We start from the raw sequence: 20,872 nt of genomic DNA on the forward strand, positions 1-20,872 counted from the left end.
AACACGAGGCGCTAATGTAAATAAGCGAAATGTCGAGGACGAGATAATAACGTGTCGTCCTCATACCAAATCTGCGAGCTACCGCGAAAATTAGAACAAGGAATCACTGGATCGACTCACCGTTACGGTCTCGCTATCCTGCGCACGGGATTCGTTGACCGGGTTGGTACTTCGGCCCCGAGATTCGGCTTCGAAACTGTCGTTCTCACTTGAAAGTATATTTAAAATATTTAAAAAAAAGTTACTACGACGGGACTCGAACCCGGGCCCACGGCGCGGCGTAGCAGTCCAGCTCGCTGCCGCTACGCCACACCATCACGGTGCATTATACAGGTGTGCCGACTTCCCTCAAAAAACTGAGGCAGATGAGTCGTAATTCTCTGGCTGCCGCCAGACGGCGCATGGTTCCAGGTACACTGTACATGTGCGAATGTACAAACAATCGCGGGGATTGCGGGCGCGCTGCTGAATACACACAATCACACTCATTCGTACACGTACGGCACCTGGAACTATGCGCCGTCTGGCGGCGGCCAGAGAATTACGACTCATCTGCCTCCAAATTTCAGCATTATACAGAGATGCTAAGTCGGCACACCTGTATAATGCACCGTGCACACCATACTAGGCAACAGAGTGAACTAAATTGACATGTTATACGTCCACAAAACTTTAATTTGCAAATATCTCGAAAATTACTGAGTACAGCTTGTCAAATCTAGCTGTGCGGCTGAATGTCCCCCGCAAGGGGAAATGATCCCGCTGCGCAGTGGTAAATAAACGGAACTTCACAACGATACGTCACCTGTCAAACGATTCACGTTGCGACAGTTCAGTTAAAAAGTATAGTGACACAAGTGTATTCACACAAACATATAAACAGTTGTTTTGTATGTTTACTGCTGTAAGAAATAATGGACAGTACGCACTTTTGACGAGGTGTGTACTTTACCGTTCAAATGTTGCATCCTTCTCTCGTCGAGTGCGGTCTTTGTTTTCTTCTGCGCATCCCTATGAATTTGGTCAACCGCACAGCTACATTTGACAAGCTGTAGTTGCCCCTATAATGGGGTATATTCGTAATCAGGGGAACGAGATCTATAACTTTGTAAAGTCTCAACTAAATCTGTGACGCGAAGGCTTTGCATTCTCCTTGTTAGTAACACTGGGGGTACGTGTGATGTAGCCGCTTCTCAAGCACGTAATTAGTTGATTGGTGGTTAGGTCGAGTGGTTGGGGAGGGCCGGCTTGGGAATCTACGTGTCGACTCACTAGATAGCAACATTGCGACGTTCTTACCTATCAAAAACACTGTAAATCGCTCAACCTTAAACGCTCATAACTTTTGAACCATTGAACCTGCAAGATGGAAACTTGGATTTTTGGAATTAACTCGTCCATATCTACTGAATAACATAGGAGAAAGGCAAAAATTTCTTGTTTCTTCAAGCGAAACTCGTTTTTTTTGCAAATATCTCGGAAACTAAGTCCGACCGTAGCGTGTAGGAAAGCGTATAGGAAAAAGTTAGTCGGAATGTTGACCTTGACAACATATTTCAAGGGCAACGCGATCGGAGCTGTTCCGCGGTTCCGCTTTTGTAAATATTTACTCAATATTAAAAAAGATTTTTGTGAGTGTCAGAATATTAACACGGGTCACTGTATGCACTTTGTGCTTTATTTTATGTACTTTAGAATCAATTAGGACGTAAGTTCGGGCTACTACTGTGTTATACATTCGCTTGTAAAAGAAAGTATTGTTACTTCATTAATAATTATTACGTAAATTTACTTTTTATATTTTCTCACTTACATTTATAACAGAATATTTAATTATTACACGAAACGATTTTATTTTACAGGAGAGAACTATTTTAAAAGCAACGACCGTGTTTTTGCTAATGAAGAAAGGTTTTCCCATATCTCGAAATGTGAGAGCTCAATGGATGTTAGAGCATTTAGACACTCTGATAACAATTCAGTGCCAATCTTCCAAACAGAAGGAAGCAGAAGAATTGGAAATTGTATCTGTATTGCCAAAAAATAAACCTGATTCTTGGTCTGCTCAAACGAGTCATCAATTCCTTTATAAAGTGACTTCTACAACATCGATAATATTTTTGGCACACAAATACAGAATCGTACTTAATTTAGACTTAAGTCCTTCTCTCGCAACTGTTGTAAGTACTACATGTTTAACAAGTCACTGTTAATTTTTTATGGTTTGCCCCAAGGAACAATGAACTGAAATACTGAATGAATTCTGAATTCCATTACGGCAAGCCATCCGAATAACTTCTACATTTTTTTCGTGATAGTTACTTAATTTTTTTTTTTAAATGGATGGCATGTTCTTTGAACCTTTGAACATATTACGAGCCTGGGCCGAGCGATAGCGCGCATTGCCAGGCAAATTTTTGCGATTTGAACGATAAATCTCTCAATATTTACGAAAATCTGTCAGTGGCGGCCATCTTGTGATATCATGCTTGCTTCGGATGCCTCGTGACATGCGGTGTCTGCCGAATATTACAAATTATTCCTCCATAACGTAAAAATATGCATTTTGGGCACCGGACGCATCTAGATTTGACTTTTAGGAATCCAAATTGACCGCTTCTGAACTCCTCATTGCAATGTTGAAGCGTCATCTTGTATTCTCGTAAACTTTGTAATTGTATATACGTATATGCGGATTTAGCGATGTGTGCGTGGGCCCGCACACTCTTGCACGGCCGCGCCGGCACCATTATTAGATAAATACAACCCGAACGGTACGATTGTTTCATGAAGGATCGATCAACTCTCTAAAGCGGACCCTACACGGTCAATCGGAATGACAGTCACGTCGAAGATTGACATTCGGATTGATCGTAAAAGGCGGATTGATGAAATGGACTGACGGATTTTCAGATATTTGGAAATTCGAAATCCGAGCTTCAATCACAGGAAGTGGAGGAGAAACTATTTAACAGTCTTCAATAGGCTTTCGTCCATTCGAAAATAATTTTTATAATCATCAGAATTTGTTACCGACATCTCACGGAGCAAATTTACATGAATTTATTTTGATTGAAGTCAGGATCACAGTCAGGATTGACAGTCTGACTGTTCAATCAGACTGTCATTCCTGATTGACCGTGTAGGGGCCGCTTAAGGGTGGATTTATAGTGGAGCTGCGAGCATCGATGATAGCGGCGCGGTGAAAAGAAACCAACATTCGTGATAACATTTTGACATATACTAATGAAAAAGTACATATGTATTTTCTTTGTTTTTCTTTTTTTCACCGCTCAGCTCACCTCGCTGCTCCACTATAAATCCACCCTAAGAATTGCAGGAACTGAACGGTGGGGGTTAAAATCAGTTGTTACTCGAAAAGACCTTGCACTAAATCAGGCCTGGCCAACTCAAGTGGTTTCACGGGCCACTTTAGTGACGTGTAACGTTACAGCGGGCCGCACTTTAGGTATGCATGCTTTTAAAAAATGTAATACAAATACAAAATGAATAAAACTTTATTGTTATCGTACTATGATTCAATATAATTAACTCTCGAGTCTTAATTAATGAGATATTTCTTTATCCTTTCTTTCACTTAATTTTTGTAAATCTATATTTATGTCCGACGTTGCACATCTTAGCTAGTTTCCTAAATTGGCATCAGGTGATGTAGCAGTGATGAACTCATTTATAAATATCATCTTCGAAAAAAATGTTCCACAAACATGTGGATCCAAAAGCACTTACAACTCGTTGTGCAAAATATCTTCAGTTGGAATATCTTTCGGATGTAATATAAGTATTGTAAAAATTAATTTTTGTTGTGGACGCAAAAAGTTGTTTCATTTCATTGTTGCACTGTAACTCAATTATATAACTCAATAATATCAAATATAGATCTGGAGTTCGTAGTCGCACTTGCGCATTTATTTAATATTTTTTGTATACATACAACGAGAAATAGAAGTTTTCAATAGAAATATAAAATCGCCCGGCGGGCCGCGTGTTGGCCAGGCCTGCACTAAATTGTATATTCCAGGAAGCTGGTTCTGTTCGAATTGTTGTTGTCGTGGTAAGAATTGAGTTTGTATGAATAATATGGCGTAGTTTCCTTGGTACTTGTACTGCTTGTTCGATGACACACTGACGCTGCGAGGAACGCGACGCGCAAACACGTGGCCCGTCCGGTTGGGTAAACCGATGAATTTTGTGTCAAAATCAAAGAACTTCCGATAGAAATGAGATAGAATGATAATTCTATTTTAAATTAAAGCTGAAATATTGTAGAATATGAGAGAAATAGAGAGATAATGGTACGAACTATCAAGGAAAAATGAATAACACGTTATGCTTTTCTACCCCGTCTGTAAGAATAGTTATAGAGAAATGGCGAAAAACCAGTTTTTGCCGTATTTTCATTTCGAAAAATATCTCACATATTAGGGTATATTAAAAAACTTAAAAAGATTCGAAAAATTGCAGATTACAAGTAATAATGTTTACATTGATTTAGCAATAAGATATTGTTGCAAGTATTATTCTCAATTTGTCAGAATTTTAGTTAGATGTGCTGCGGTTGAAAAAAAACATTTTTTAGAAGTTTCTTAGATGCGAGGGGGACTAAATTATGTCACGCCTAGTGATTCCCCCAATTTCACATTGGATCCGCTCACGAAGTTTCACCTTTCTGCAGCGCCCTGATATCGCTTAGGTTCGTCTTCGTTCGGTTTCATTCCTGGAGATACCGACTACGCGTCAAGTTTGTCCACGCCGCGCCGTCTATAATCCTAGCGGCTCCTTGATTTCGCATCAGGTTCGTCCGTGCACCTAACTAATAAATTGAAACTATATTCAAACGGTAATAAACCTTCCACTGGCCTCTCACGCTGCTCGCGGCTCAGGCTTGTAACATCCTTACAGACAAGGTGTAAGGTTGCAACTTGGTAGAGAGGGTTCGAAATTTTTTTGGTAAGTTACCGAACGGGCCACTTTCGGTTAAAGTTGGTTAAAAGTTGAAATGCAATATTGACTCTCTTCGGCTAGACTGTTAGATTCTTTGCGTTCGTTTTCAAAAGTGATTTCCTCGATAACTACAGGGGTCCCGAAATTTTTTTAGGAATTCTGAAAGGGGTGATTCCCAAGGCAACTCTAAGCACTATTTCTTTGCCATTTTGCGCCGGTACGTTTTGTTTTCGAGTTATTAACGAAAAACACGAACCAATTGGTCTGTGCGCGGTTGACTCCCACTCAGCGACAGGCCACGCATAGCATAATGTCTGCGTATAGCGCTGTCGTTGAGTCGTGAACAAGAGAAGGATCAGAAATTGATCCCCATTCTTTGCAATCGTAATTTCTGTAGGCATGGTAGTTGTACTGGTTATTTTCGGGTGGAACAAAAATTGTATCATAGAACAAAAGTTATATTCGTATTCTCCACATTATACATAAAGTTCGGCGTGGTATTTCAGGATATACAGCATGGTGAAATAGTCATAGACGAAGTATGTGTAGCAACAAAACACTTCCTGGAGGGTATTATCAAACCTGTAAGTATAAAAATAACTGGCATACTTTATTATTTCCTTTAAAAGCAGAGACGCTAACTTTTGAAAGTTGTGGCAAAAGAGTTGAAATTATTCTTTAAATGTTTTGAGTTATAAATAGCCATTTGAATCACTATAATTTCTTATGGTCATTAACTATGTATTTGTGGGTGTAAATGAAATTGTATTATCTCGCTAGGTTTTCATTTACCATTTCGATAGAGATGAATATCAGATAAATATAATTTAATCGAGTCATTGCATTTTTAAAGTACATTTTGAGGGTCGACTTAAGGAGTTAAAGTTTAAGACCCTTCGTAAATTAATACCGCGGTGTTTGGTTTACGTTTAATCGTTGGCGCCCTATCCTGGGCTTTCAGAGCAATCTGTAAGGTGGAAAATGGCATTAGTAAACTGATATTATAAGAGCTACTTGATAATTATATGTAGAACTATTATATCCCCCGAATAAATAGGTTTCTGTATATTATGAATTTTATTATGTTTACAGTTTGTCATACCAGGAAGCAATAGAAAGATGCAGCCAGAAATCTACGTAACTGTAATAGCTCATACACCTTTTTTCACTAGTCCGGCACAGCCAGTTCTAGTGCAAGGTTGGCTAGTGACCATGAACAATGTTAATCAACTTACAAATTTCATAGAGAAGCAACTTAATATATTAGAGGAGAAAGTTGCATCTGTTACTGCCGTAGCCAGTCAACAGTTAGAAAACTTACGAGCTGAAAGTGAACGTTTGGTGGGTGGACTTTTTGAGGAAAGTAGTACCTGTTTGAATAAAAATAATAGTAACAGTGTTACAAACACTTCCGTAATTTCTCCTGAATCAACGTTTGTGAACATGCTGCGATATGGCATGTTGGCGCTAACGCTTCTACCGGAACACAGCTGTGCACGTAAGTATATTTGTAGCATGATATACTAATTTGAAACATACATATATCTTATATGCGGTGCATAGTAAACTTATTCGTCTGTAGGGGCCAGGGTTGTTTTCATCTCCTTTCTGGTATATGGGGCCTATTACCGCCTTCTCCCATTCCTCCACGAAGCCTTCCCCTACCCATGATTTCTTAATTATCTCCTTTAGCTTCCTGCTTGTATGTACAGTAAAGTAGCGATATTTTTCTGCGATCTTCTACCCAGAATGTATCCAGTGCCTATCCACTGCACTGCCGGCCAATGCCGCAGGGGAGTTATGATTGATCTCGGCTCGGGTATATCGGCGTGAACCACTACTAATCGAATTACAAAACTTCTTTATTTTTAATTATTTTTTTATGGGACTTTCACCAGCTTATTTTTGGCATTTTTCTGCTTAAAATGACACCAAACACGATATAATTTCAACTGCATTTAGTGGTTTAATCGACGATGAAAGTTTCGGTCGCAAGGAAGGACAGCGTATGGGAAAGAAAGAGACGCGGAGAGTCGCAAAGTCGCTTCGGCCGCGTGCGGTCTCTCTTTACACGCGCCGTCCTCCTCTACGTTCGACTCGGCCTTTGAAGCTCAACAAACTAGTGTCCCGTCTACGATAAATGCAAACGAATCCCCCCGAAGCTTTTGCGTTTATAGAGGATTTACTGTATATACAATATACAGGGTGTCCCAAAACCCCTTCGACTCCGGGAAATGGGAGGTTCCTTAGGTCATTTGAAGCAACATTTTCCTTTGCACCAATGTCAGCCGGGGCTTTGTTTAGGAGTTATTAACGAAAAACACGGACCAATCAGAGCGCGATCTAGACGCGCGATGGCACGTTCAGCCCGGCGCGCCGGGAGACGAGCGTGGTGTAACGCCGCGATGCCGTAACGAACAAGAGTTTCTCGAGATTATGTGAATCCTCCCCGATTTGGATGAGCTTTGGATATGTTGTCAAGACCATGATTCTGAACAACATTACCCTTTACAGTTTTTGTCGGTCGGAAGAACTTTACTTGTCAATTCATATGGGTGGATCTCTTTACCCGACTTACGGCAACGTTACCCGAACGAGGGAAGAAGCAGAAACTGATTGTATTAAAAACTCACTTATGCAGCCGTAAATCCATTTGCTGCTTCGAAATGTGTGTGGCTGGGTCACTCGGTGACGAACTGCACAGATGTCTTCAGGTATACGACAGTACCGAAAGCTAAGGGACGTACGGCCGGGTCGACGAAGTGCACAGCCGGTGGTAGAAGGCCTAAAGGATGCGCGGTCAAGTCGACGATCCAGAATTTCACTTTCATTTTCGAATCGATAAATAATTCGTATGTTTATTTCACACAGATGCCTTGAAATTTTTCCACACTCACAATCACTGTTCACATTTGTCAACACATAGTTATGCACTAATAATAATTGCTTAAACTAATTAAACGATTATTTAATCTAATCACTAGACTGCGGATCTTTATGTAAAATGAAAGTTGGCTGCCGCTATTACAAGGGACAGGAGCCAGACAGATATTTGATTGTGATCATTTTAAGAAGTTGAAAATAATACATTGGTGTTTTGAAATTATTTTAATCTCTCTAGTGTCTTAAAATGCACCTACTCACGTTTGCTACAAATGCATGAAATCCGCAGTCTAGTGATTGTATTACCTGATTGTTGTAATTTGTGCAGCAGGACAAGGGATATGGCAATTATTATTAGTGCATAACTATGTGTTGACAAATGTGAACAGTGATTGTGAGTGTGGAAAAATTTCAAGGCATCTGTGTGAAATAAACATACGAATTATTTATCGAATCGAAAGTGAAAGTGAAATTCTGGATCGTCGACTTGACCGCGCATCCCTTAGGCCTTCTACCACCGGCTGTGCAGTTCGTCGACCTGGCCGTACGTCCCTTAGCTTTCGGTACTGTCGTATACCTGAAGACATCTGTACAGTTCGTCACCGAGTGACCCAGTGACACACATTTCGAAGCAGCAAATGGATTTACGGCTGAATAAGTGAGTTTTCAATACAATCAGTTTCTGCTTCTTCTCTCGTTCGGGTAACGTTGCCGTAAGTCGGGTAAAAAGATCCACCCATATGAATTGACAAGTAAAGTTCTTCCGCGACCGTGAAAAAGTCTAAAGGAAATGTTGTTCAGAATCATGGTCTTGACAACATATCCAAAGCTCATCCAAATCGGGTAGAAGATAGTACAATCGATCGATTTACAATTACAAGTTTTTGCATTTATCGCGTAAACTAAAGCCGGCCGACAAAAACTGTAAAGGGAAATGTTGTTCAGAATCATGGTCTTGACAACATATCCAAAGCTCATCCAAATCGAGGAAGATTCACATAATCTCGAGAAACTCTTGTTCGTTGCGGCATCGCGGCGTTACACCACGCTCGTCTCCCGGAGCGCCTGGCTGAACGTGCCATCGCGCGTCTAGGTCGTGCTCTGATTGGTCCGTGTTTTTCGTTAATAACTCCTAAACAAAGCCCCGGCTGACATTGGTGCAAAGGAAAATGTTGCTTCAAATGACCTAAGGAACCTCCCATTTCCCGGAGTCGAAGGGGTTTTGGGACACCCTGTATACATGCATGGGGTAAATTTGCATTTTTATGAATTTGCAGACATGATAATTGTGACCGATGGTATCATAGGAACCACTGATGTTTATGTATTGGACTCTGTTATTCAGCAATTACGTGCAACAACTGTTGCATGTAGTTTTTTACATGTTGGAAGTACATATCATCCACATTCTGCTGATGGTTTGGTTCCATATCAAGATCTGTTGTATTTCATTGCCAGAGCTACTTTGGGCACTTACATGTCGTTCATTCCACGTATTGTAAGTAAAACTTTTCAATATTAACCGTATACACGTGTCTACCATTATTCCATACAATATTACGTAGTGGCATATTCATGGTAAAGGTTGACAACAGGTAACCCAGTCAAGATTAACATTCTGAACAACTTATGCATTGTGATGTTGTCCCTTTTTCGCACGGTTTTCTGGTAAAGACGAAAATCCTATACTATAAAGCTCAGTTAATGCATAAACCGAAATTTTTTGAAATTGTGACATGCGGCGTTTTTCCTGGCAACCACAGAAATATGTCTTTGCTTACCATGTTTCAATTACATAAATTGTTTTTTTTTTGTCTTTCTGTGTGCCGATCATTACACAAAATTATAAAAATACGGAAGGGTCAGTGTTCCAACTTTTGTTGAACTTTTTTGAATATTGATAACTTTGTTGTTGTTCGTGATCTCATAGTTTATGATAAAGCATGAAGTTCATAAGAAAATTGCTTCGGTTTTTCTATATGTACAACTTACAACATAATTTTTATCGTTTACAGACACATTTAGATGATACAGTAATGAATACGTATCATAAAAATTTTTTATGCTGGCAACTGTATCGCGAAGTACTTTATGATGATCTGCCATACTATCCCAACTGGCATTCGAAAAATTCATTATTTTATGAACAAAAGTCAACTCAACTTATACAAAAGAAACAAATTGAAGATAAAGTGACTTGCACATTAAGCAGTTTACTATGCTGTCGGCTTCGGGAAGGATACTTGATAAAACGGGCCAACGTGAGAGATGATGTGCTTGAAATTTGTTTTGCTCTACTGTGGAAGTCTAGTGTTTCCTTAGAGTACATTGTAACGTGTCCTTGGTCTACGAAAGCATTGTCTGTATCTAATACAATACAATATACAATTACCATCGAAGGTAAGTTTAAGTGTAATTACTTAATTGTCAGTATAAATCAGGTTTACAAATAGACGAATCATTATACGATAATGAAGAAGCGGTATCGCATGTTATGTTATTCATTATTAATAAGTAATAAGGACCCAAGAATTCTATTATATGTATAGTAAGGGCCCGTTCAGACACGGCGGAATCCGCGCGATTTGAACCGCGTCAGAATTGACAGTCGTTCAGGATGAGGCGGTAACCGCGTGGACATGCAGGAGGGGGGCAAAGTTTTAGCTCAGTACGAAGATGAAAATCGCGCGGAAACAGTGCGGATTGGATTTCCTGCGGTTCAGAGGCGGCAGCCGCGCGGATCTCTAGACCGCGCGGTCACGTGTGAACGCATCCATTTACGCCAATGTAAATAAGGTCCGCGCGGTTTGCAGCGGCGCGGTTTCCGTCGTGTCTGAATGAGCTCTAAGAGAGGTAATAAGGAGACATAAGAAGGTCGATCTTCGTTTACAGTGTGCAGCTAATAGCCAGCAACCAAATACTACCAGAAGTTACAAGTTTATAATATAATTTCTAATGTTTTGTAACTGTAAATGTTATAATGTGATATGCCGCTAAATCTTTTATAATAACATCACAATATTTGTTTAAAGTTGAAAAATTTCTCTTTCTTCAAAATAAAATTTCTCAGAAACTGTGCGTCTAGGGAAAAAATTAAGGACAGAATCGGAATCAGCGCAAAAAACTGTAAAAGGATCGCACAGTGACAATCAAAACGATTATTGGCTATTGGACAGTGTTATCAAACTCGATTGTCTTACAAATCAGGCGTAAAAAAAAGATCTTATCTCTTCTCTTTCGACATATTTTTGTTTGTAGAATGTAGCCTGGAATCACCAAAAGCGGGAACCCTTTATGATTGTAATATCCATCCGGTCAACCCTGTGTAAAAGTAACCAATTAACTTTTTTGTTCTAGCTCCCTATGAATTTCTTCACGATATTACATGTTTATCTAAAAAGCCACTGAAATCGCAATATCGCCAAGGTGTTGTAAATCACTTTTGGGCCGCATTAACGTCGTTAACAGAGAGCGATGCTATGCTTGCTCATTTCAGTTGGTTTCCCGAATTCGGTTGGACTTGGTATAGCGTACCGGATACAATTCGGAGTGGTATGCCAGTATTTTATTCGTCAGCTTACCCTTCACCCAGCACGGTGCAGTTAAGGTATATTTCTATAAAATAGTAATTTTTCATTGTGTATGTGTTGACTAACCAAAGTAACCAAACAAATTCTAGCACTTTTTTATTGTTAAAACTGAAACTGTTACGAGTCAGAGCCGCGAGCAGTGCGAGAAGACGGCAAAGGGTTGTTTATTAGTAGTAATAGCTTTGGAATATGGTTGGAATTTGTTATTTTCTTTACTAATAATGAATTTAGTAGTTTCTGCTACAAATTCGGTTTGCGTTCGAAACGTTCATCGTCGATTAAACCACTGAATACAGTTGAAATTATATCGTGTTTGGTCTTTTTTTAATCAGAAAAATGCCACGAATATATTGATGAAAGTTTCACAAAGAAATAAATAATAATAAAAAAGATTAAATATTGGTGTTACATTGTGAGGACGCACGGGCCTTTGAACTGTGCCGACGACTGCGACTCTCCGCGTCGCATTAGTAGTGGTTCACACCAGTGGCGCGCACCAAGGATGCAATCTCGGGGGGGGGGGGGGCGAGTTGAACCCAGCCCTCGGTTTTGCGTGATGACCTTTTTTTTTTAGCCAACATATCTGTCGAGAGGTATTCCGCAATTTTATTTTTGGAAGCTGAACATTTTTTCTTGGGGGGGACTTGGCCCCCTGGCCCCCTGGGTGCGCCACTGGTTCACACCGATATACCCGAGCCGAGATCAGATGTACTACAGTGGAGGGGATATTCTTTTTTGCGTCCTGCGTGTACAGCCTTTTTGCGTCGTGAGGAACATTACTGTATTTGCAATCGATTGATAATGTTTCCATGGCAGAATTATGAATTTTAACAAACATTTTATTGTTATTAATAAGTGATGGTGAAACGCTTACATTGTTGTCTCCAGGAAGGCTCACGACGCGACGCGCGATACTACATATTCGACATGGCCGTGATTCAGCATCAGAGGCAATATTGTAACGCACAGCGTATTGGCATTTACTAACTAAGATCAATATTATATATAATCACCTATCGCTTGAAAATGTTTTCCCGATCTAAATAAGCTCAAACACGGCATAAATCGGATAATAATACAGCCAGGTTGTACTAAAAAATATCATCTGAAACACATCGGTCGGTCCATGACCAGTGTTCCGATATTAGTCCAAGATTTCTCGCGCATGCGTGGGCAAAACAGTCGCGTATCTATGATGATGAGGTAGTGGGATCCTGCGCCCTGCGCCCTGAGACAGTTATATTGGCGCGAAAGTACCGAAACAATCTGTTCCGGACAAAAAATCTTCAGGACGTGTCCTACAAGTTACAAAATACACACAAATACACATGCTATACATTCATTTTTCAGAATCAAATCATACAAATCTTTTAAAATTCTGCGGAGTGCTCAAGGTACCCCACTTTATTGAGAATCTTACTTTACTGAGGCTGAAAGCGCCACCATCGCGCGAGAGATCTTTGACCATATCGGAACACTTTACTCGACTTTGTCAGACGGGTTCTAAAAGAATAGAACAAGTTCGGACGAGCGAGTTATCGCAATACCCGAGATTCGACTCTGCGTTCTTATGAAATATAAAAATTGTATAATGTCATTGTTTAATATCATTTCGATGTATTTGGTTGTAGTGATGCAGCATGTCCACAGTTTGGACAAATATGGCAGCCTGTGGTATCGTTGAATCCATTGCAATGGGCACGTTGGATGCATACACAGAGAGTGACATTAATTTTATCCCATGACAGACCGTTGCCAAAACACTTGCACCAAGCAAATCAGAGTGGCCGTTTTCAATGTGTTCAAAGCCGTCAGGCAGCGGCAGTTCTCTATGCAATGTTAAAAAATTGGGCAACATTTGTGCTCGTCGAAAACCATACATACGTGCAATTTATTTATAAGGAAATAGAGAAACCACCAGTTTCGTTTTCATTAATTCGTATCAGTTGTAAGGGCCTCTGTGTTATTCTAAACATTGCATTCGCTGCTGGTACAGAAGGAGTGGTTCGACACAATGTTGTTATCGATCTCCTAGAGCGGTTGTCTAAGCTAACTTTACCGAATAGACCAACAGGACAAAGAGAAACTCCATCCTGCACTATTATACACAAATCTTTAGAAAGGATTTTAATTAGATACGAGCGAATGCCAACTGATTTAAATTCGATTGTGTTCCCCGATGGAACTCAAACAAACTCAACGAAATCTACAATAATCTTCGGAGGAATGTTGACAACTAGTTTATCTAGATATTTGTACCACAATCGATGGCTTTGGCATATAAAGCGTCCACTTGTGCAAACCATACCGGGAATTACCTTGCCAAGATTGAATATAACTGCTATTGCGAGAATTCTTTCCACAATCACAAGGTAAATATTGCATATTTATACATTCTTATGTTTTTTTTTTATTTATATTATTTCGAAGAACATTTATCAGAAATGTTTATACTTACAGTCGAGTCGGAAAGTAAGTTAATACATGTTTTATTAATGTATTCCTTTATTTACTTATATCTGTTTAAAAACAAAACAATAATTTTATTTTAAATTAAAAAATAAATAAATACGTTAGTAAAACGACGGCTACCCTCAAAACCGATTTTAGTGTTTTTCTTGGCTTCCCGAGGACAGTCGTCGCTGCGTATACTGTGAATGGCGGTGGTTCGGCGGCGTGCTGATTACACGGGCCGCCACAGTTAAAGACGTTGTCGGCTAAAGTTATTATTGGTCAAATCCGGAGTTGGTGAAATATTGTCGGTGAAAACTATGTTGAGTGAAAGCTCGAGTTTTCTGGCGCCTCGCGGGGTATACCCCCAGTGGAGGGGGTAGGCGAACTGACTTGGAACAGTCACCTCCGTCGTGCTTAGATTGGGACTTTACTGTATACAGAGTTGGGCAGGAATTAATTACATGAGTAATTAATTACATCTTCAATTACAATTACATGTAATTGTAATTGTAATTGCAATTACTTTCGCTCAACCAGTAATTGTAATTGCGGACCACAATTACAATTACAGTGATTCGTCAAGTAATTGCAATTCCAATTACAATTACATGTAATTGTAATTGTATTTCTGCAATTCCAAATTACAGTAATTGGCAAGTAATTGTAACTGTAATTGAAATTACATTTTGCCCAACTCTGACTGTATACAGGGTGTCCCAAAATTCCTGAACTTCCCGGAAATGGGAGGTTCCTGAGACTATTTGAAGCGATATTTTCCTTTGCAAAAATGTTATCCGCGGCTTTGTTTAGGAGTTATTAACGAAAAACACGGACCAATCAGAGCGCGACCTGGACGCGAGTTGGCACAGTCGGCCCGGCGCGCTCTGATTGGTCCGTGTTTTTCGTTAATAACTCCTAAACAAAGCCGCGGATAACATTTTTGCAAAGGAAAATATCGCTTCAAATGGTCTCAGGAACCTCCCATTTCCGGGAAGTTCAGGAATTTTGGGACACCCTGTATGCATTTAGCGGCGTGTGAGTGTGCAACTCACATTCACATGCGAGACGGGGCTACTGCTGTATACTGTTAATATACATATTATAATACTGTATATGGTTTCTTAAATATAGGATGCGACTTGCCGAAGGCTTCAGCTTTACTTATTCAGCAGCGGGCATTTTGAACATGGTTCTTGAGGTGCAAATGCAGGGTGTTGATAAAAATGATGGATCTTATCCATGCATTATTCAATATATTCTCTTTCCACCACATGTTATATCAAGCTCAGTGCTAGAACGTGATAGTGTTTCGGAAGAAGATACCGACGAAGGTAAGAATACTAATAACAGTTTTTAATTATGTAATAAATAAGACAATTAGAGAAAACTATATTTTAATCTAACACACGTACTGCCGAACCTATGTACACGTCTTTTGAGTCGTCATATTTTGGAGACCTTAAGCTTTTCTCAAGTTTTACACACCCTTTGTTCGTTCCTGTTTTGAATGAAGGCGTATTACTATACACGCTGTTCAGAGATTCACAAGCCGGTGTTTTTCTCGTAAATGGCAAGCATACATATACTACACTGGGGAAAAAAATGTTATACTGAAAAGTTTCTGTGGTTTCTATAACCTATGTAATGGCGTACATAAATTTTTTATATGTCCAATACTTTTCGAGATACGAAAATGACCTACAATTCGACCAAACTCGATTCAAAATCAAAGAACTTTCGATAGAAATGAGGTAGAGCGATGAAATTTTTTTTCAATTAAAGCTGAAACTTGGCAGAATATGGGGAAAATAGGGGGATTATGGTGCGAACGTTTTTTAACCTTGAGTAAATTCGTTAAACTTTCACAATTTCAAGAAAATGTGGTTTCTCCGTTACCACGCGCGGAAAACTTTTTTTTTCAACATGCTATATGTATACATATCATTTCCCGTAGATATTTTCACGCTGATTTCAAATCTGGTCTCAAAAGTCTACAGAAACAAGAGAAACAAATTTACAAGATAACGAAACGTTGCAGTAGAGAACTTAGGCCTTTATTTATATATAATATATTACTTAGAACTTTATTAAATTTCAGGCACAGCTGATGGTGAAGTGAGCATTGACGAATTTGAAAATTTTGGCGATTTTCAAATTGTTTCTGAAATTTGGATCGAACCTCAGTGTGGTATGGTACAATTACCTATACAATCTGCAGCAAGTTATATGCATCTTCTGCAATACCACGAACTTCCAGATGCGGTGAGTACATAAAAATATCATAACATATTATGAAATATAGTCATATCACACACATTTAACTAGCTAAGTAAATTAGGGTGGCTCTTACTTGCTCTTGCGGAAAATTTAAATACAAATTCTTTTGCTCCGCACCCCAGGACTATTCCAATTAATACAACAGTGCAAAGTTTGAGCTCGATCAGATAACGAGAAACGTGTCATTAAAGAAATGAATAAAACCCTAACGATTACACCCCAACGTCCCCCACTAAAACCGTAGACCACGGTGCCCGTGCCGTGTCGCCAGATGAGGGGAATCACGGTAAGATGATGTACCCTCTCTCTGATGACCAGAGTAGAGTAATATGTGGCACGTCGCGCCGCGCACGCGCAACGTGTCACATATTACTCTACTCTGGTCATCAGAGAGGGGGTACCTTGTATTCCCCTCGAGTGCTGGTTTGGGCACTTTCTGGCGACTCTGGCCGTGGACTGGTCTGGTGATCAGAGATGAGGTACAGTCAGCGGCAATATTAAAAGGACACCCTTAAAAATCGCATAATTTTTAAGAAATTGGTCCGAAGGACTTGAATTTTTTCAAGATGTTAGACCGGCTAGTTCGCTAGAGAATAAGTAAACAAAAATTTTTATTACGATTGCAATTGATAGGAATCATAAAAAATTTTTAAAAATGATGTTTTGTCAACTTTTTTATCTGGGCCTGTAACGATAATTTCAAAAATGCGTTTTATAGATTTCGGTAACATATGCATACTGAAAATTTCATCGAAATCGGTCAACATTGCAATGAGCTACGAACGTTTAAAGATGATCACGTAAGGGCGAAATGACCTGGCAAGGCTGAAATTCTGCGACTTTCACCCTTAAGCACTCATCTTTAAACGTATGTAGCTCATTGCAATGTTGACTGATTTCGATGAAATTTCCAGTATGCATATAAGTTACCGAAATCTATAAAACCCACATTTAAAATTATCGTTACACGCCCAGATAAAAAAGTTGACAAAACATCATTTTTAAAAATTTTGTATAATTTCTACCAGTTGCAATCGTAATAAATTTTTGTTTGCTTATTCTCTAGCGAATTAGCCGGTCTAACATCTTGAAAAAATTCAAGTCCTTCGGACCAATTTCTAAAAAGTTATGCGATTTTTAAGGGTGTCCACTTAATATTGCCGCTGACTGTACAATACTGTACATCATCTCACCGTGATTCCCCTCATCTGGCGACACTGATCCAGAGGTGTAGATTCACCCCTAGGACGGATGACCATTACTTTTTGTACACCCCGTACGTTTAAATTTTAATAAAGGAAAATGTGGAAGTCACATATGTACATACAACAAAACTCTAAATCATTAAACGCTCGCAGTAGAAATGAAGTATATGTATATACAGAATTCTCGATTCTGACTAACAAATATAAATTCGTTCAACGTCGAGTTGCACTGGGACTCTACAACATAGAAGTATAAGGCGGGACTTTAGATACATATGAAAAAACCTGGTACTGTAACGTTTATTTGCACAACTATAATTTTATACTAACTTTGTACCAAACATACATAAATATTGCACGTAGAAGCAATTTGTACGTGTACTTAGTACGTATACACTTTTGCATAAATCGAAAGCAACTTAGCTAATTGGATTTATTTAATAACTTAGTTAACTATGTTTGTGAGAATAAACATTCATTAAATTCTATAAATGCAGTTCATGGCAGGAGAATGTAATGATTCTACTTCTCCTATCTCTCCTTATCAGTAAAACGTAGTATATTTTTCAACGCCTTTCTTATGAAATCGATACGATGGTATTTATTTCTCGACTTACTTTTAAAATGATAAGATATCGGTGTTCAGTATTTCTTTCGCGTTTTCTTCTAATGTGATTTAGTAGACATATCTTTTAATCGTTTATTATATATTCTAAGATGTATTGTTTCGCGACTGTGTTATCTAATTTATATCAATATTGAATTCGGATATTGTATTTACGATTTAATGCGAACTGTGTGCCAATTTATTACCGAATCACGTATTTTATACATGAGACACAAACAAATATTTTTATGGCTTTATATAAATGATTCGTTACTTAACAAACCCAATATACATTAAAAATATGAAGTTTACGCGATTGAACTTATCGAATGTTATATTCGATTCAGAATTTGAAATCTTCGTAACGTTATTTGCTTAACGATACCTCGAGAATGTCAAATAATCTTTCTATTTCATAATGTTATCAGTAGGTAAGGCGTTAAATGTGACAGGTTATTGGCCTACTATACATAGAACGGAAAGTTAGTCTTTTAGTAAGTTTTTTAATGTTATTATCTGAAAGTGATAATCATTATACATTATAATAATAGTGAACGATACGAGGTATATAAAATTCATATTACAATACAGACGAACTAAATAGAAAATACATACATATGTAGTCCAGTATTATTCTTCATTACTGCTCGGAATACCGTCGAAATTATTTTATAAGACACGTTATCATTAAATCTATCGAAATGCATAATTATTATGTTTATAATATAGTTTATTAACTTTCATATAGACACATATACATACAATGACTCGGATTAATATTCGGACACACTTAAAAGGACAATAACTTATTTAATATTGTACTATACTATTTGAACTTTTTGGGAATCTCGAGCAATTAGTTTACTACAGGATGTGAAAGAAATTTTTTCGAAAAATTGCAATTTATCGGAATTGTAGAAAAAATACTAAAAGTTGCATTTTACAACTTTTTTATGTGGGCCTATATTGAAAATTTAAAAAATACGTTTTGTAGATCTGTGTCAATTATATGCGCTGTAAAAGTTCCATCGAAATCGGTTGATGTGGGAAAAAACGACAGGCATCGAATGATGTAAGAATCCTTAGATTTATTGCAGTTAGGGTCGAAAATCGTGAAAATCTGCAATTTTGTACCATCTTTAAACGTTTGTAACTCATTGCAACATCGACCGATTTGGACGAAATTTTCAGAATATGTGATTAATTGACACAGATCTACAAAACGTATTTTTTAAATTTTCAATATAGGCCCTCATAAAATAGTTGTAAAATGCAACTTTTACTACTTTTTCTACGAGACCTTTCAATTGCAATTTTTGAAAAAATTTCTTTTCGCATCCTGTAGTAAACTAATTGCTCCAGCTTCCCAAAAAAGTTCAAATCGTATAGTACAATATTAAAAAAGTTATCGTCTTTTTTGGAGCGTCCGAATATTAATCCGAGTCACTGTATGTTATACACATGTCGTATTGGTATTAAAACAAATACGATTCCAAGGTTTAAAGATTATTCATCTGACTAATAAAGATTAACGATTTATAATTCTACGTTCAATTAATTGTATTTGATTACGATATATGACCATATGTTTTGATATTGATGTGTCGGGACGTCGGAGTTTTCAGAAATATTGAAATTTTAACGCCAAATATTATTTGTAGAACCTATAATTATATTCATTCAAGCTGATAATTTTTAAATGATCATGCTTTTATATACTGAAGGTTTTTTGCATTTACTCGAACTAAACTACGTAGCAGTTATTATTATCATAAAACTTCAAAGTGTTAATAAAAAAGAAAGTAGTTAAACGTTTTTTGAGATGTTTAACATATAATACATATATATATATTTTTGTCAAAATTGTGAAGAATTCTTTTTAAATATAAAATGCTCTTAAATAAGCTGTGTAACTACACGATGTATAAGTTGAGTAACATGTACTATTTCCAGTATTCTTCTTCGTCTGACATTGTTCGGTTATATCTTTAGAAGGTTATACTTATGCGGACTTCATCGTTGAAAGTAGATACCGTTTTATCTTCAATCTTATCTCTTCACTGATTCTGATATTGGTGCTTACAACGCCGTATAGTGTTCTTTAAAAGTATATAGAATAAAATTCGATATTAATTTTCTACCAATCGACGTAACATGATTTAATCTGCATTATTTTCATATAATTAAATTAATTGATGTTTTTATTATATTTTTTAAATTATATTATATAAATTAAAATAATTAAAAGTAGCCTACAGTCTACACAACAGAACATAATTTTTAATGTTATAACACTGTCCAACACCGTTCCACAACTACTGTTGGGTGGTTCTAATAGAGTTTTTCGAGCTGATTCCAAATATGTTTTGAATTTGTTTCCTATACGCACAGTTTTTGAGGAAAAGGCTTTACAGAATACAGTGATATCCAATATTAATACATTATGATTGTTTAAACATGTTTAAACAATCGCTAAAGGCGGAGAGACACTACTCGTGCACCGATTTTTGAGGATATTTTTCAATTTATCTCAAAAAATAAGGGTATAGCGGAAAATCGAACTATACCACTTGATAGAGCAGACTTTTATCTTGAGAAGCCACCCTGTCAAGTCTGCATGGTCGACGTTTTTTTCGAATCAGAAAGCAAAATATCTTCGCCCGACATGAGTTGCCATCACTAGAACGGTTGTTCGCCGCTCCGTATCCCGTCCCGAGCGGCACTGGCGGCAACTCATGTCGGGCGAAAATATTTTGCTTTCTGGTTCGAAAAAAACGTCGATCCAAACTTGACAGGGTGGCTTCTCAAGATAAAAGTCTGCTCTATCGAGTGGTATAATTCGATTTTCCGCTGGACCCTTATTTTTTGAGATAAATTGAAAAATATCCTTA

At 38.0% G+C, this 20,872-nt stretch overlaps 1 protein-coding gene across 6 annotated transcripts in view; it reads left to right on the forward strand.

The window, feature by feature from the left end:
* The window catches only part of LOC143211828 (KICSTOR complex protein SZT2), a 50,863-nt gene that overhangs the window by 4,600 nt on the left and 25,391 nt on the right, over window positions 1-20,872 (forward strand). For 5 of the 6 annotated variants that reach the window (XM_076429836.1, XM_076429835.1, XM_076429832.1 and 2 more), the window contains 9 exons: window positions 1,863-2,180; window positions 5,472-5,549; window positions 6,058-6,463; window positions 9,126-9,346; window positions 9,864-10,248; window positions 11,206-11,455; window positions 13,070-13,810; window positions 15,024-15,223; window positions 15,991-16,154. In XM_076429836.1, the coding sequence (XP_076285951.1) occupies window positions 1,863-2,180; window positions 5,472-5,549; window positions 6,058-6,463; window positions 9,126-9,346; window positions 9,864-10,248; window positions 11,206-11,455; window positions 13,070-13,810; window positions 15,024-15,223; window positions 15,991-16,154 (2,763 nt within the window). Of the gene's footprint in view, window positions 1-1,862; window positions 2,181-4,713; window positions 4,972-5,471; window positions 5,550-6,057; window positions 6,464-9,125; window positions 9,347-9,863; window positions 10,249-11,205; window positions 11,456-13,069; window positions 13,811-15,023; window positions 15,224-15,990; window positions 16,155-20,872 lie in introns of those variants that run through there. The other variant, XM_076429837.1, reaches the window with a different exon arrangement.

The sequence above is a fragment of the Lasioglossum baleicum genome, chromosome 9 (assembly GCF_051020765.1).
Source record: "Lasioglossum baleicum chromosome 9, iyLasBale1, whole genome shotgun sequence".
Lineage (NCBI taxonomy): Eukaryota > Metazoa > Arthropoda > Insecta > Hymenoptera > Halictidae > Lasioglossum > Lasioglossum baleicum.